The sequence below is a fragment of the Pseudopodoces humilis genome, chromosome 21 (genome assembly GCF_049639895.1).
Source record: "Pseudopodoces humilis isolate 2021_Gansu_Grassland_sample_001 chromosome 21, ASM4963989v1, whole genome shotgun sequence".
Classification (NCBI taxonomy): domain Eukaryota; kingdom Metazoa; phylum Chordata; class Aves; order Passeriformes; family Paridae; genus Pseudopodoces; species Pseudopodoces humilis.
The window spans coordinates 10,544,085-10,560,906 of NC_142220.1; the positions used below are offsets into that span (position 1 = coordinate 10,544,085).

Sequence of the window (16,822 nt, forward strand, 5' to 3'; positions counted from 1 at the left end):
AGGCAGCAAACCCGCCCGGCAGGCTCGGCGTGGAGAATGCCCTGCCTCAGGTGTCTGAGCTGCCTCATTCCTGGGCTTCCACAGCACCAAACCTGCCCAAAGATGTGCACAGCCCTGGGGCAGAGCCCTCCTCAGGAGGTTACATCCCAGCTGAATTCCAGGACCTAAAGGGGTTCAGAGAGGGCTGGAGGGGGACTTCAGGCAAGCCTGGAGGGACAGGACACAGGGAATGGATTCCCACTGCCAGAGGGCAGGGATGGATGGGATATTGGGGAGGAATCATTCCCTGGGAGGGTGGGCAGGCCCTGGCACAGGGTGCCCAGAGCAGCTGGGGCTGCCCCTGGATCCCTGGCAGTGCCCAAGGCCGGGCTGGACATTGGGGCTGGAGCAGCCTGGGCCAGGGGAAGGCATCCCTGCCATGGCAGGGGGTTGAAATTGATGATCTTTAAAGTCCCTTCCAACCCAGAGCATTCCATGATTCCATGATCTCACTGGGCTCACCCTTGGTGCAGTCAGGTTTCTGCTGGGATAAATGATTTAAATGTGGAAGGACCACTGGTGACTCCTCCACATCCCCCCGAGACCTTCCAGCGCTCCCTCCTGGAAACAGCCTCAGGCTTGTGAGGCACGAGGGCTGCAGGCCCAGATTCCCACTGGGATGCTGGAAGGCTGCTCCATGCCTGAGCCTGGGTAACAGCCAGGCTGCCAGGACACCCTGAATGCTGCTGGGGCTTCCTCCCACCTGGGGAGCAGATGAGATCCCACCAGCATGAGTGGGATCCATCCCTCCCCAAATCCAGCAGCCTTCCTTGTCCTCAGTGTGCAGCAATGAGAGCAAAAACTCCAGGAGGCTTGTGGTGCCCACAGTGAGTTTGAAACCCTAAAAAAACCCATCCTATTTCCACTCTGGATGTTGGGCACATGGAAACTGGGGAAGGAACAGTTTTTCCCTGCTGCCCAGGGAGCAGGGGCTTTGCTCAGGGCTGTCTCTGTGTGTCTGGGAGCAGCAGGAGGGATGAGGGTGGGATAAGCTTGGTAGGACCATGGCTGTGCTGGGCAGCCTCCTGTGCCCTTGCCCTTTGTGACATGCACAATGTGGGTGGCTGCAGAAGCAGTGTGACTTGTAACACCCTGGGCAGCAGAGCTGAGGACACAGGGGATGTCCTCTGTCCCCTGCAGCCACCCCTCACTTGTGTGGGGCTGCCCAGGTGGCAGACGGGCTCTGAGTGCCATGGTTTGGCAGGAGGACACTCTTGGTGTGACCTTTGGCATGTCCTGGAGCCAGGGCCACGTCCAGCAGGTCCCTGCAGCTGGCACTGCTCCATCCCCACCACTGCCCTGGCACCCTGCAGGCCTGTCCTGAGCTTTGGGACATCCTCTGTATGGCCAAGGACGGGACAGGCAGCTGCCACCCCACTGCCTTGGGACGGCTTTCCCAGAGCCAAGGGCTCCCTGGATTCTCCACCTCCCACAAGCTTCCCCAGTTTGCCAAGGATGTGCAGAGCAGGGAGCAAGGACAGCAGCGGTGTTTGCAGTGTCCCACCGTGGCCTGGGAGCAGAGCAGCACACAGCTGTGCCCCAAAAAGTCACCCTGGCTGCTCAGAGACCAGCCAGGAGCTCTGGGGAATTTTGGCTTATTTGGGAATTCCTCAGTGGCTTCCTGGTGTCCCGTTTTTGGGATGGGCAGTGTGGGTCTGGTGGGTGGCTCTCCAGCAAGAGCTGCTCTTTGGAGGTGTTGCAAGGGTGATGTCTTTTTGGCATTCGGGAGAAAGTTCTGTGCCTCAGTTTACCTATAAAGAGGGGGAATCGTAGGATGTTTCCAGGTTATCTGTGGGATGTCAGAGCCAAGATCCTGCACACTTCCCTGGGACGCTGCCACCGTGGATGCTGCTCAAAAGTGACAAATCTGGATCTCAAACCCCAGGGCCGTGGGCTGGCTCGGGGACAGATTTGCACCTTTGGGGCAGGCTGGATGTGCAGCAGCTACACCTGGATGAGCACGGGGGCTGACACGGGATTCCCCCGGGCTGTGCTCAGGGCAGCGCTCAGGGCCAGGGCCACGAAACGGTTAAAGCCGTATCGTGTGCTCCCTGCCGATTGTTCTGCAAGGTGTGTTGTGACATTTGTACTTCCTCTTGGCAGCGGGAGCAGGGGCAGGGAGCAGGGCAGGGATGCTGCTCCCCCCGGCGCCCTGAGGGGCTCGGGGCTGCAGCATGGGCGTGCGGGCGCTGCTAGGCCGCTGCACCGCCATCGCCCTCCTGGCCCTGCTCTGCGACGCCCTGGGGCTCCTCATCCTCCTCCTGGGCATCTTGGCTCCCCTCAGCTCCTGGGACTTCTTCGTGTTCACGGGGGCCCTGCTGCTGGCCTTCAGCCTCCTCTTCTGGGTCTTATGGTACACCTTCAACATCGAGGTGCCCCTCGGGGAGCTCCAGTGCAGCTGACCCCAGAGCCGCAGCAGGAACTTCGCCTCGCTTTCCTGGGAGGAGCAGCTGGGAAGGTCCAAAGCATCGCTCAGCTGGTGGAGAGCACCCAAAAGAGATGGAAGGGAAGGGCCTGAAGGTCCTCACAGCACCGAGCAGCCAGATGGACCCTCGGGGGAAAGGTACCCGTGGCTCAGCAGGCACAGGGATGCCTGGCTGGTGTGGGGGAATGCACAGGTCCTGGCAGGGCAGCTGGAGCTCCCTGCTGGTGCCAGGCCCTCTCAGGAGTGGTATTAGATTCTAAAATGCTCTGGAATGGATTAAGGGTGGGCAGGAAGGTGGTTTTGATGAGATGGGTGAATCGTGGAAGGGGGTTGTGGTGCAGTTTGGAGGTGGCTGTTGTCTGGGGTATAATTCCATCAGATGATGCTGGGAGAGGGTCCTGGAGAGCTGCTGCTCCCTTGTGACAGCTTCGTGTGTCAGGGGGATGAGGAGCACGAGCCAGCCCTGGCCAAACACCCTGAGCAAACAGGGAAAGTCAATAAGGACAACCCAGGCTGGGCTTCAGCACCAGAACCTCTGGGTGAGGTGTGAGGGAGCAAACCCAGCTGCTGCTGTGCGCTGCTGGGAAGGTTTTCCCAACAGGGAACGTTTTTCCAGCAAAGCAATGGGGAAAATCCCAAAGCAGTGAAAATCCAAGTGAAAGTTGTGTCCCCAAGGCTCTGATGTGCTGTAAGAACCCGCTGGCAAATGCTGAGCACGCAGACACTGGGTGCAAAGTACCACATTTGAACATTGGCTCTGAGATTGGGTTTTGTTAATCTCAGGTTTGTCTAGGCCACGCCTGGCTGGTTTGGCAGCTGCCCAAGGGGCACAAAGATCAGGTCCTGCCCAGTCTCTGCAGCCTTCTCCTACAGCATGGGGACCACTGAGCATCAGCACGGCCTGGAGGGGCTGGTGCTGACCCAGGAGGCTCAGAGGGCTCCGTTTTGGCCCAATGTGTGAACAGCAGCACCAGAGCTTAGGGGAGCTGGAGGCGATCCCTGCAGGAGGCTGACCTGGAACAGAGGCTGGACACAGCTAAGAATAAAGTAGGGATTTATTGAAAGGCTTTAAAGGACACACCTTGGGCAGCACAAGAGCCTGGCCAGGGCCTCACCCAAGATGGACCAAAAATGGTCACAAAATGCACAACTGGTCACCAGGGCTCACATTTTCATCAGTTTTGGTCCATCTGCAATATCAGGGTTAATTGTCCAGTCACTGCTCCAGGTTATGGAGTCCCATCCTTGTTTTCTCTCTTCATTCCACCACTGCTTCTGCCTTTGGGCCTGAAACTTGTAAGGACTGTCCTTGGTACCCAGCTGGAAAAGGAATTGTTCTGTCTGCCTGCTCTGTGAAGAGAGCTCACTGACACTGAATATGAAGCTCAGAGCTGCACACCTGGGCAGGGCAGAATATGAAAAATATGAAAGCTCAAACTTAGGGCATCAGAGGTGTCTGAGTGTTGGAGAGCTGCAGAGATGGTGTCCTCCCTCCTGCCAGCACCCCAGGGATGCTCCTCTGGGCTGGCCAGGACAGGGCAACTGATCAGCCCGAGGGAAATAGGGAACAGCCCCACAGTGCTTGGAGCTGCCCGTGGCACAGGCAGGGGAGAGCAGCAGGATGCCCCAGCCAGATCCAGCCGTGCCCCCATACTAAGAGCCAGCCAAGGAGGGACTCTCTCTTGGAACAGAGAACGAGGCAAAGAGGAGGCAGAGATGGGTGAGATGTCCCCAGGGCCATGAGGGTGGGTGTCAGAGCACAGCTCACTGCCAGCTCCTCAGCCAGGCCAGGGCCCCAGGCAGGGACAGTGCCAGTGACACGTCCCCGCCTGCGAGTCACAACAGGGACATTGCCTTGCACAGTCCTCTATAAGGCCTCTCACAACCAGTGAGATTCCTTCTCTTTTACTTCTTTTTTTCCCTTGATTTCCTCTCTTGTTGGCAGTGACCACAAGAGCCAGGGCTGAGGTTTTCCTGGTTGCCCTGTGAGCAGAGGCTGCCGTGTGGGTCACGGTGTTTGATAGCCCTGCCCTCACCAGGATGCCCAGCTCAGGAGTTCAGCTTGGCCCTCACCAGGTCTCAGGGTGTTTTTCCACCCCTGTGCCCTTGGGACTTGGTCCTTCAGGAATTTCCTTGATGTGCCTCAGGATAAGAACCCGGGACAAGCATCAGTCGGATCCCGCAGCTGTAGAGAAGGAAGGGCAGCAGCAACCCACACCCTCCTTTATTTGCTCGGGGATTTTTTAATTGCCAGGGCTGAGCCTGTCCATCCAGCCTGTAAAACTTGGCCAGGGTTTTGTCAAGGTCTGTCCCCTGCTGGGTGTGGAGCTGGGGCACAGCATCCAAGGAGCAGGGGGTGTCGCCCAGGGACCCCAGCGGGACCTGGGGCGAGGTTCCTGTTCATGAGGGTCCCTCCTGCCCCCGGCTGCTCTGAGTGGAGCTTTTTGGGGGCTGCCAGCACCTGGGGCTGGATGGTCCTTTGCACTTCACCAGCGTGGCCAGAAGATGGTTTGGGGATGCTGAGGGGTGGAGGGTGATCCCCAAATGGAAGAGCACTGTCAGCCCTGTGCCTGGAGCTCCTGGGATGCGCTCAGGAGTCTGTACCCAGTCCCCTGAACACCCTGGGAAAGCAGACCCGGCATCCTGCACCACCCTGCTCGCACGTTTTCCCCTGTCTGAGCCACCTGTGGTCTGGGACAGTCACCCAGCTCACCAGGGCCACTCCCCAGCAGGATGAGTGTGGGCACACGTGCACGAATCACACCCAAACACGTCTCTGTATTTGCGTGCAAGGTGCCTTCAGCATCCTCCTCCTTGTGCAGGCTGGCTGGGAGTGACAGTGGGACAGGCAGGACGTGGTGGCTCCAACGTCCCTCGTGCACAGGCAGGTGCAAGCGGCCAGGCCCAGAAAGAGAGGGGAAACCTCCCAGCTGTGTGTGCTCATGGCAGGGATTTCTTCTGCCCTCCTGTCCCACCCAGCACCCTGTGCACCCCTGCACCTCCAGAGCACCAGCTCTGATGGTCACCAGTGTCCTTTCCATCCCAGGGACACGGCTCCTTCCCTCTTCTGCTGTCCCTCAGGCTGGGATCACCACTGACAGCCCCAGTGGCAGGACAGGAGTGGGGGAAGCACCTCTGGTTCCCCATCCCTCGGTGCTGGACAGCACTGGGAGCGCTGGCCTAGGCCCAGTGAAATATTGACTCAAGGGCTTATCTTTCCCTCTGGGTTTTTGTGGTTTTGTGCTTGGTCTGTTTGCTCCAGGCTGGGGGTTGTTCCACATCCTTGGCCTTGGCACAGCCCCGTGGCCATGGCACAGAGCCTACGTGGGCACTGGGAACCAGCAGCTCCCTCTGCTCCCTGACCAGTCTGTGCTCCCCCAGTCACCCACTGACACCAGTGCCCCAAAGCCCAGCAGCCTCCAGAGCTCCCTGTGCTGATGCTGCAACCCCAAAATGCTGTGGGGTGACTCCAGGAGTCCCCTCTTGTGACCTGGACCTCCTCTCAGCAGTCTGGGCTCCTTCCCACTCTTCCCCTGCCTTGGATCCCTCACTGGCATCAAGGGAATATCAGCCCCAGAGGTGCCAGGTGTTCACTCATGAGTCTGAATCTTCCAGAGAGGGAAAAATCCTCCTTTGGTGCCCAAATGTGACCAGCCTCACTTGTCTCTGGAGCTGGGCTGATCCTGAATATCCCTGGGCATCCTGGGCATCCTTTTTGCACCCAGGAGCCTGCTGATGCTTCTGGCTGGGCTCTGGCTGGTGGGAAATGGTCCCCTGAGCCCCAGTGTTATGATTCCACATGTCTTTATTGAAGAGAAGTTCACTTCCTGAGCTATTACCAGGTTTTTTGAAGGCACTCACAATCTCCTTTCACTCTGTTTCTAGGGGAGGAGGAAAGGACAGGAGTGGATGTCAGGATGTGACAGGAGTGAGCAGATGAAGAGGAGCAGCTCCACACAAGGACTCGGCTGTGCTGCTCTTGCACAGCCAGCACCGAGAGCACAGCAGGAGGTGTGTCACTCTGCTGTGCTGGGGACACTGGCACCACCACTCAGGACACCCCTGAAGGATGGACACCCCTTCTGCATCCTCTCCCATCCGTGTGCACCCGCTCCCTGCCTGCTGCTGGCTCAGGGGGCCCAGCACGAGCAGCCTGGCAGCAGCAGAGCCTCTTCCCTCTGTCCTGACCAGGAGACAGGGACTGCCTGACAGACAAACAATAAAATCAGACTGGACAGAGGATTCCCTGAACAAAATGCAGCTGCTGGAGGTCTCAGCTGTGCTCTGCCCAAGGTCCCAGGAACTCTCTCAGGGCATTTCAGGAAATACTCAAAGACCTCAGTCCAAAGAGCTCCTGGAGCAGAGCAGAGCTGCAAAGGCCAGGAGAGGATTCAGTGCTTCAGCTGCCAAAGCAGGAGTGGCTCAACATGGGGACAGACCCTGGTTCATTCCAAATCCTAACCTCAGGGGACAGGAGAGGAGACGAGAGGAGGCCTCCTGCTCTGCCACATCTCCATTCTCCTGCACTCCTGAGGCAGAGCTCAGCTGACCATGAGCATTCTTGTGTAGGATGGAAGCATTTATAACACTATCAAATACATAACACCTATCAAATATAGAACAGCTGAGAGGCTGTTCAGCACTTTCCTTTACAGACACCTCTCTCAAAGCTGTTTCAAACTTCACCAGGATTTATTTCACTATGATTTCCTGTCCTGAAGGATCTGCCCCTGAGATGGAATTTGATTTTTCTCTGCAAAAGAAAAGCCCAGGGACTCAGACACTGTCTGGACTAGGCAGCCTGGGCCAGGAGGACTTTACAGGTGACATTTGGTGTCCTTGCTGTCCCTGAGTTCAGCACTTTGCCCCACAGCAGGGGCAGTGGGGTTTGAGGGCAGCTGGGCAGTGCTGAGGGGCATGTGGCCTCATGCCCCTCAGCAGCTCTCTCTGTCCCCAGAAATGGGGCACGAGGCTGGTGACTGGCACCAGTCCCTGCCACAGGAGGGAACTGGAGCTCCCTGCAGCTCTCAAACCATTCTGTCTTCCAGGCAGGGGAGGAAAGCTCCCTGCTCATCCCCACAGCCATGCTGGGCAGGAGCCACGCCCTCAAAGAACTCAAATGACTTCAGTTTGAAACAGAGGCACATTTGTGTCCCAGTCCTCCCAATTCTCCAGAATATCCAGCAGAGAGCTGTCACCCTAAGGGATGTCCCCCCTAAGGGATGTCCCCCCTAAGGGATGTCCCCTAAGGGATGTCACCCTAAGGGATGTCCCCCTATGGGGGGATGCCCCAAGCACTTTGAGCAGGTACAAGGGCATACAGAGCAGAGCCTGTGCCAGGGGCTTTGTCCTGCTCTGGGTTTGCTGCCACTTTTCTGGGACTGTTTTATTAAAGCTGCTGCCTTCCTCCCCAGATCTGTTTTCCCCCTGGCAAGGGTGGTGAGGTGAAGAGGAGCCTCTGGTTGCGGTAGCTCTGTGGAGAAGCAGCTCTTACATGAGGGGGGATGAGAGCTGGAAATTGGGGTAGCACTTGTGGGATAAATCAGATCAGTGGCAAGCATCAGCATCATTAACTCCTGCCTGGTAACATGGAGAGACCCCTCCAGTGCAAGGCAAAAACAATCTTTTTTTAAAAAGAATCTTTAAAATTGCAGGCACTGCAATTTTGCAATCAATGAGGCAGTGGGACACTGACTGATTCTTTCCCCTGCAAATATAAAATCACATCAAGAGGATTCTCTGAGGTTTCGCAGGTTCCTAAGGCTCTGGAAGCTGGTGTCAGGAGATCGGGAGCTTATCACCGAGATAAGCAGCAGTGCCCTCCCCAGGGCAGCCTGTCAGCCACAGCCACACCCACACAGTCGGAAGGACACAGCCCGAAGGCAGCAATTTTATTAAATCAAGTGTCTGGGCAAAGGCAGGGCTGCCCCTGCTGCCTCCAGGGCCACCTTTGGGAAGGCAGCCTTGCCCAGGGGGTTGGAGAGGGACCCCAGACTCCTCCTGGCCGCTGGGGCTCCCCAGCCCCTTGCAGGCTGCTGGGGTGGGGGACAAGCAGGATTTGCACATCCTGGAGGAACTGGTTCTCCCAGCCCCTCCTGCAGCCATCCCCGGCTCTCCCCGCACAGCTGCACCCACCCTGGAGCCGGGGATGCGGCTCCCAACTGGGATTTAACCCTGGCCAGCCCTGCAGGTGCCTGGGGATGCTCTGGGGTGGGATTCAGTGGGAGCAGCTCCCCGTCCTGTCCCTGTCAGGTGCCTCTGTGGCTCAGCTGCTGATGGCAGACTGGGCAGTCCTCAGGGAATGAACACCTTGGACAACACTTCCATCAGGTCTGGCATCTCACTCCAGCAGCCACAGACATCAGCTGTCCACAAGGAGATGCTCCCACAAGGATCCCTGAAGATCCCAGATCCCACAGCAGCCACCTGCAACCCTGGATTGGGCCAGGGGCTGCCAGCTCCAACCCCTGAGGCATCCAAGGAGGGTTTCCTAGGAGTCTCCACACCTTAGAGTTGAGTGACCCCAGGCTTTCCCATCCCTCAGGAATCCTCCTCAGCCTCACTGAAGGCCTGAATCCCTCCCTCAGGCACCCCCTGGGGGATTCCAGACACTGCTCAACTTCAACCTGGCAGGAAGGACTGCTCAGGGCTCCTGCCCCAGGATCTGGGCATGCACAGGGCATTGGTGCCCTGCAGTACTCACAGCCCTGCCACGGGGGAGATTTGCCATCAGCCAGCAGATAAATCACCCTGGAGGCAAGGAAAATGGCTTTCCCAGCTCCATTTCCCGGGGCAAAATGGGACATCAGTTAGGGCCAAAGCTGTCCAAAAGAAGCTCTTCCCAGAAAATGCATTTGCTGGTCTTTGCCAGCCATTACTGGAAGAAGAGTGCAGTCACCTCTGGTGACATTCCAGGGGTTTTCTCATGGTAGATCACTGAATTTTTGACAAAAAGGACCTGTAAGGATGACACAGGGAAGTGTAAAGCCTGCCCAGGCAGCTGTGTGGGATGAGTGCCAGGGTGCTGATGTGACCAGGGAATGCTGAGAAAGGCAGGGCTGGCCTGTCCCCTTTGTCGCCTGCCAGCAGCTCCAGTGACAGAAATCAGCCCCTCACCAAGGGACAGCTCCAGCCCCACTCCTGTCCCCGTGATCCCTCAACTGGGGCTCAGGGATCTCACCCCAGTGAGCCACCCCTGCCATGGGCACTGATGTCACCCTGGGGACAGTGGCTGAGCCCCTCAGGCACTGCCAAACCTGCAGGAACAGCAAATCCCCTGTCCTGCAATGCCCCAGGAGGAGAGCTCACCCAGGGCCACGGGCTGGGCAGTGGAGAAGAGTGGACAGCAGAGAAGGGTGGGCAATGGGAAGGGTGGGCAATGGGAAGGGTGGGCAGTGGGAAGGGTGGGCAGTGGAGAAGGGTGGGCAGTGGAGAAGGGAATCTGCCTCATGCTGGACATGGAGCCAGCAGGCTCTTGGCTGGAGAGCCCCCGGGGTAGGGACAGCCAGGTCGGTGTCACCTCCTGCCTGTGTCCCACACTGGCCCAGCCAGCCCAGCCCCAGCCCAGCCCCCAGCTGCCCGTGGCTCTCGGGGCTGGCTGCAGGGCAGGGAGCTTGCAGGAGCCTCCTCCTCAATTATTGATGGCCAGATCTGGCTGATGGAGCCGGGGCTCTCTGAGGCTCCTAATGGAGCCTGCAGCCGTGCCTGCCCAGCGAGCACTCCTGGGCCTGCACAATTCCCACTCCTGCCATCCCCGTGCCATAAAAATGCCCCTTCCTGCCGCTCCTGGTGCATTACACAGCCCTTGCAGGGGCTCAGAGCCCTCTGCCATGCTGCAGAGACGGGAGCTGGGCTGTGGGAGGGCAGGGTGTGCTCTCCAGCCAGGGAAATGGCACCTGCTGGCTCTGCAGGGATTCTGCTGGAGCAGCCCCAGCCCGGCTGAGATCAGCGCAGGGCACAGCAGGACATGGGGACAGTGGCCCTGGGCACCAGACACGGCAGTGCAGCACAGGAGCTGCCATCCCTGGCCAAGCAGTGCCACCCTGTGGGAAGCACCCTCCTCTCCTCCGGGTCCGTGGATGTCACCCCCAGCCTGGGTCCCATGCACGGCCCTGACATCCCCAGCCCCTCCCAGTGCTGCCACTGGAGCTCTTCCCCGTCCCCACTGCCTTCCCAAACATCTCCAGGGCTGCAGCCACCCTGTGCCACCTCCCAGCAGCCCTGTGCCAAGGGGCTGCTGCCCTGGCACCCCGCATTAATTGCCCAGACAGATAAATAATAGGGTTTATTATTAAACAATGAGGCATGGACACGTCATGATCAGGTCAGCATTTCTTATGAAACAGGGTTTCCATTCCAGTGCGGTGTCTCATGCACAGGGCTCGGGGTCATGGCACCCCAGGGTGGGGTGGGGACACTGGGACAGGGCTAGGGGAGTGTCCCCACTGTGACCCCAGGATCGGCAGGGGACACCATCAGCTGCTCTGCCCCACACTGCTCCCCCTTCCCAGCCCCAAGTCATCCTCATTCGTTGCCCTGAAAAGTTCTGTCCAGCCCCAAAGCCACCTCGGTGGCACTGCTGGCTGTGTTTGTCCCTCCCTTGGGAACCCTGTGCCAGCCCTGTGCCAGCCCTGTGCCCCGCTGTCACCTCCCGTGGGGGACAGTGAGGGACACTGCTCACACTGGGGTGACAGTGAGGGACACTGCTCACACTGAGGGGACAGTGAGGGACACTGCTCACACTGAGGGGACAGTGAGGGACACTCTGCTCACACTGGGGGACAGTGAGGGACACTCTGCTCACACTGAGGGGACAGTGAGGGACACTGCTCACACTGGGGGACAGTGAGGGACACTCTGCTCACACTGGGGGACAGTGAGGGACACTGCTCACACTGAGGGGACAGTGAGGGACACTGCTCACACTGAGGGGACAGTGAGGGACACTCTACTCACACTGAGGGGACAGTGAGGGACACTCTGCTCACACTGGGGGACAGTGAGGGACACTCTGCTCACACTGGGGGACAGTGAGGGACACTGCTCACACTGGGGGACAGTGAGGGACACTCTGCTCACACTGGGGGACAGTGAGGGACACTCTGCTCACACTGGGGTGCCCATGAAGTGACACATTCCCAGGTGACAGAGTGAGAGCAGCACCTACAGGGCCAGGGACTGGGTCAGGAGGACAAAGGTGATGCAGGTGCAGACTGGGCTGGGGACAATGCCATGAGTGACCCCAGCACCAGCAGGGGTGTCCAGCACCCAAGAGCAGGCTCAGAGCTTCCCAAATCCCAGCTGAGCCTCCCTGCTGCCCACTGCCCTCCCAAAGCAGGGCCCTGGGCTGGGGGCTGACACTGGGGTCCCCTCAGGTGGGAGCAGTCCCAAAGAGGGCAAAGCCAGGAGGTTTGAGGGGCTGAGAAGTGCCCAGGCTGTTTGGCGCAGGTGAAAATGAGCTCCTGGCTGTGAGATCTCAGGAGGGCATCCAGGGACAAGGAAATGTCACTCTGCCAAGGGGCTCTAGCAAGGACAGCAGGGCAGGATCCCAAATCTGCCCCCTTCTGATGGCCAGAACTTGGGTTTACTCCCAGCCCCTGTCCCTGGGTCCCCCGGGCAGGAGGGATGCTGTGACAATGGGAGGATGGCGAGCTCAGAGAGAGGTGAGGGAGGGCACGGCTGGGACTGCCTGTGGGATGAGCTGGCCTCCCTTCCCAGCCATGGCACTGCAGGGAGGCTGGCAGAGGGGAGGGTGAGCTCAGCAGGGCCAGCATCCTTCTCTCCATCCTCTGGTTTTACTGCCCCCGGCAGCTGCAGGCTCTGATTTCCCCATCCCTGGGATGGAAGCCGTGAGTTTCTGCTCCAGGCTGGCTGCATCACGGTGATCCCGATGTCCTGGGAGCTTGGGGACCTCCAGCAGCCCCACAGCCTGGCAGCCCTGACCCCAGAGCCCTCGGCTGTGCCTGGTGCCGCAGTCCCAGAGCAGGAGCAGCACCCTCGGCCCCTGCAGGCGCTGTCACAGGGTGCAGGGGGATCCTCTCCACAGACACCCTGGAGGAAGCCACCAGCAGGGTTTGGGCTGCCGGATTTTAGCCAAAAGGGACAGAAATGCCACCAGTGACACCGCGAGCACCTGGAGATCTTCAGGAAGGTCTGAAAGTCCATTTGGTCCCTGGCCAGACAAGAGAACTTCACCCGAAGCTGCTTCTGGGCTTTCTCCAGGAGCCTTCAGAGAGAGGCTCCGGCCCCAGCCGTGTCCCAGCAGCAGTGCCACCACTCCGGTGTCCCCATCCCTGCTACAAGTCCCTCCTGACCAGCAGCAGCCACGGCAGCACGGCCGCCAGCATGGCCACGGTCAGGACGAGCATCACGGCCAGGGCCATGGGGGACTGGCAGCACTGCAGCCCCAGGGCCGGGCTGGATGACACCGAGCTCCTCCTGCCCAGGGAGCCGCAGTCCGTGGCCACCAGCGGCATCCCGTGGTCGCTGATGACAAAGATGTGAGCTTCCCGTGCCAGCACCCCCGGCAGCCCCGCCGAGCACCGCTCCAGGCTCTGCACCGGCATCACGAAGTGACTGGGCACCACCAGCGTGTTGCTGGCCTGGCTTTTGGCCAGCTGGGACAAGGAGGATGGCGACAGAGGCATCTCCAGCGTCCGGGGGTTGGTGCCCGCCCTGGGCGGCCACAGAGCCTTCTTCTTGCTGAGGAAGGTGACGAAGCGGCACACGGGGCAGATGATGCTGCTCTGGACGTGCCCGTCCAGCTTGGCCGACAGCAGGCACTTCACCAGGCAGTCGTGGCAGAACGTGTGGCCGCAGCTGAGGCGCCGGTGCGTGGCCTCCAGGGGCTGGAACTTCTCGTAGCACACGGGGCACTCGCCCGGGGCACCCTCCTTGCTGGAGGAGCTCTCGGACATCCCTGCTGCGGTGGCCGCGGGAGCTCCCCGGCTGCCAGGGAGAGGCACGAGGGGTTAATCAGGGGCTGGTGATTAGCACAGCCCATCCCTTCAGCTCTCCTCCTCCTCCCTGCTCTCTTGTTCACCCTCACAGGAGCCTGGCACGGCCGGACCACCGGAGCAGGTTCAAGCTGTCCCTGGGGCGAGGGACGGAGGGTGGGAGGATCTCAGCTCCGGAGCCCTCCAGGGCAATAATCCCTGGCTGCAAAACCGCCGGAGCAGAGGGCTGAGCCCCTGGATGGAGCCGAACCCGCTGAATTCCTGGTACAGAACTCCTGGTGCTGTGCCATTCCAGGCACAGACTGTATCACCAGTGCTGCTGCCAGCTGGGAATTCCGATCCCATGATGGAACCTGCCAAGGACGGGGAGATGCTCCCATCCCGGGGACCTCAGGGAGCTTGGAGAAGCCAGGCTGGTGGAGCAGGGGGTGGAAAAGGAGGTGACACAGCCAGGGCAGGCAGCAAACACCCACACCGGGTTCCTTCCAGGCTGTGGGGGATGACCCGGGCTGGTGGCCAGGCCATGGTGGTGGCCAGGCCATGGCATCTGCAGGCTCAGGCTGGAGCTGGCCACAGCAAGGCCGTGTCAGGGTTAGTCAGAGAGGAGGGAAGGCAGAGCCAGCCCAGCCCAGCCACCCTGGCCCCAGAGCAGGGCAGTGTGGGGTGCTCTGTGCCCCAGGACAGGCTGCAGCTCTGCCCTGTATCTCCCCGGGCACCAAGGGAGAGGGCAGAGAAGAGAAGGGAGAGGGGAGATGTTCATCTCAGCTCTCTCAGACCAGCTCAGGAACTTCATCACAACTGCAGGTTTTTCCAGACCTGGCGATGTTTTCAGAGCCCACCCAGCCTGCAGCACTTTCCTCCCACATGACTGTGCCAGACACCCTCCCAGCCCGTCTGGGGGTTCTGCCATCCCCTGCCGGGCTGCCCTCCTCCTCCTCCTCCTCCACCCCGGCACGGCCACAAGGACACCACGAGCCGTCCCCTCCCCAGGCACAGAACAGATCCAGGCTCCTGCTGTGCTTTATCGGGGATTGCTGCTCCGCAAGGAGCCCCCGTGCCCCAAAATCCCCTTACCTGCTGTAGGGTCCCGGGGCAGCGGCCCCTCCATGCACGGCTGTCCCCAGACACGGGGCTGGCCCGGGACACCACCGGGACCTCCTCGGGCCACCTTGGGGCCACCGTGGGGCCACCTTGGGGCCACCAGGTGCCGGCTGCTGCGAGCAGAGCGCGTCTTGCAGAGGCTGCAGCGGGGACAGGGCAGGGACAGGGCAGGGACAGGGCAGGGACAGCTCCCGCGGAGTGAATGCGGAGGAACCCGTTCGCCCTTTAAAGGGCTCCCCGTGGCCCGCTTGGCCAGGGAGTGGGCGAGGAGCCGGCGTCAGGCGTCGGGGGCAGGGACGGGAGGCACGGTCCTGCCTTCCTCCGTGTCCCCGCTCGCCGCTGTGGGGTCAGTCCGAGGAATCCGGCACTGCAGGGGTGCTGGGACCCTCTGGAGCTGCAGGGCTGGGTGAGCTGCACATGCTGCAGCAGGTCCTGCACCGGGACCGGGCTCCTCACCTGCACCACCCCATCCTTACCCTGCCCTCATCCTTCCCCCGAGCCCCCTCCCCTCTCTCCCCCAGGCTGTCTCTCATGGGAGCTGCTCTGCAGCGACATTCCCGGCTCCAGGGAGCTGCCCTGGGCTCTGGGGGACACAGGGAACTGCAGGTGACCCCTGTACCCAAAGCCCAAGGAGAAAGGCTCTGCGGTGCCTCTGGGGGCCGGGCAGGGCTGGGGCAGGGCTCGGGCGTGGGCAGCAGTATCAGTGCAGGGCTTACAACACACGGCTGGTTTCTGGAAAGACAAGTGTGGGTGCAACACCACCAGGGCACCCTGGTGCCCTCAGGGGTATCCTCTGGGGCCCTGAATCCTCATCCCTCCCTGCAAGGACACCCTGAGCACATCAACACCTCCCTCACCTCTCAGCCTCAGGGGTCGGGCTGCTCAATTTGTTATCCCAGTTTTGCTGAGAGGATCTGAAAATAAAGGTGAAACCTCTCCAGGGAGGCTGTGCCAGGACTGGGGTTGCACCTTCCCTCCTGGGACAGACATCCCCATCCCCTCCTGGGACAGACATCTCCATCCCCTGCTGGGACAGACATCCCCATCCCCTGCTGGGACAGACATCCCCGTCCCCTGCTGGGACAGACATCCCCATCCCCTGCTGGGACAGACATCCCCATCCCCTCCTGGGACAGACATCCCCATCCCCTGCTGGGACAGACATCCCCATCCCCTGCTGGGACAGACATCCCCATCCCCTGCTGGGACAGACATCCCCATCCCCTGCTGGGACAGACATCCCCATCCCCTCCTGGGACAGACATCCCCATCCCCTGCTGGGACAGACATCCCCATCCCCTGCTCCCTCTGAAAGCTGTTGGAGGTGCCAGGGCTGCTTGCAGCCACACAGATCTCCTGTGAGTGATCTGGGCCAGTGAGAGCAGATTTGGGGCAGCCAAAGCCCGGTTTGCTCCCTGCTGGCACCAAGGTGGGGTGGAAATTCCTGTTTCCCATACTTTGAATGCTCTCCGCAGTTGGAAACTATGAGCTCATGGCTCTATACATAGGCACTGGAAAAACGAGTCTGCCTCCCTTTGCTGCTTGGACCACGCCAAAATCAAAGGGATTTGGGCATATCAGAGCCCCAGCTCTGTCAGCAGTTTCACTCTTTCCCAGGTCTGGCTCTCCTCAGTGCCTTTCCCTCACTTCCAGCAGCAGAACATTTCCTGAGGGACAAGGCTGAGTCTGACAGTGCCTGAAGGACAAGAAATCAAATTCATGGGTGAAGCAAGTCCCTAAACACTGCCTGTATTTTCTTTCCCTAGGTTTTAACAAGTGCAGCTCATGGCCAGTGGTTCAGTCCCCTCAAGCCAAGACTCCAGGATCCTCAGATCCAAGCAGGAAAGTGGCTCCAGGCTCAGCTCCTCTCCAGAGACCACAGATGAGACTTTCCCTGTGCTGAGGTTGGTGGCTGCCAGTGACCAAAGGATATTTCTGACCCAGAGGAGGACACAGCCCTCGCTGAAGGGTTTGGGGTGGCCAAGGTCCCTTCCCTGCAACCCCAGCAGCATCTGGGAAGAGCTTTGAAGCCTTTGGCAAAGACAGGAGGATGCAGAGACAGCCCTGGAGCTCCACAGTAGCACCCAAACCTTCCCTTGGCCGGGTGTGGAGGAGGGACAATGAATTATGTGAAAGTGTTTCTTTTCAAAGCACATTTCAAGCCACAAGGTTACTCCACATCTGAGCCTGGTGCCAGGCAAAAAATCACTACAGGTCCCAGTATTCCCATATCAAATCCACTCTGCAGTTCCTTGGATGCTGAATGATGAACCAGGAGTGTTTCAGTGTCCACATCCCTGCC

The 16,822-nt window shown here is 59.9% G+C and overlaps 1 protein-coding gene and 1 long non-coding RNA gene across 2 annotated transcripts; one reads left to right on the top strand and one right to left on the bottom strand.

The window, feature by feature from the left end:
- Nucleotides 1-2,452: 2,452 nt before the first annotated feature.
- On the top strand, nt 2,453-7,122 carry LOC148182722 (uncharacterized). Its single transcript, XR_015774335.1, has 2 exons — nt 2,453-2,602; nt 6,350-7,122. It is a non-coding gene; the product is annotated as an uncharacterized LOC148182722 (long non-coding RNA).
- A 5,637-nt stretch (nt 7,123-12,759) lies between these two features.
- Nucleotides 12,760-13,380, bottom strand: RNF222 (ring finger protein 222). Its single transcript, XM_005530968.2, has one exon. It carries the CDS (start codon nt 13,378-13,380, stop codon nt 12,760-12,762), a length of 621 nt encoding a protein of 206 aa, XP_005531025.2.
- Between the last annotated feature and the right edge of the window lie 3,442 nt (nt 13,381-16,822).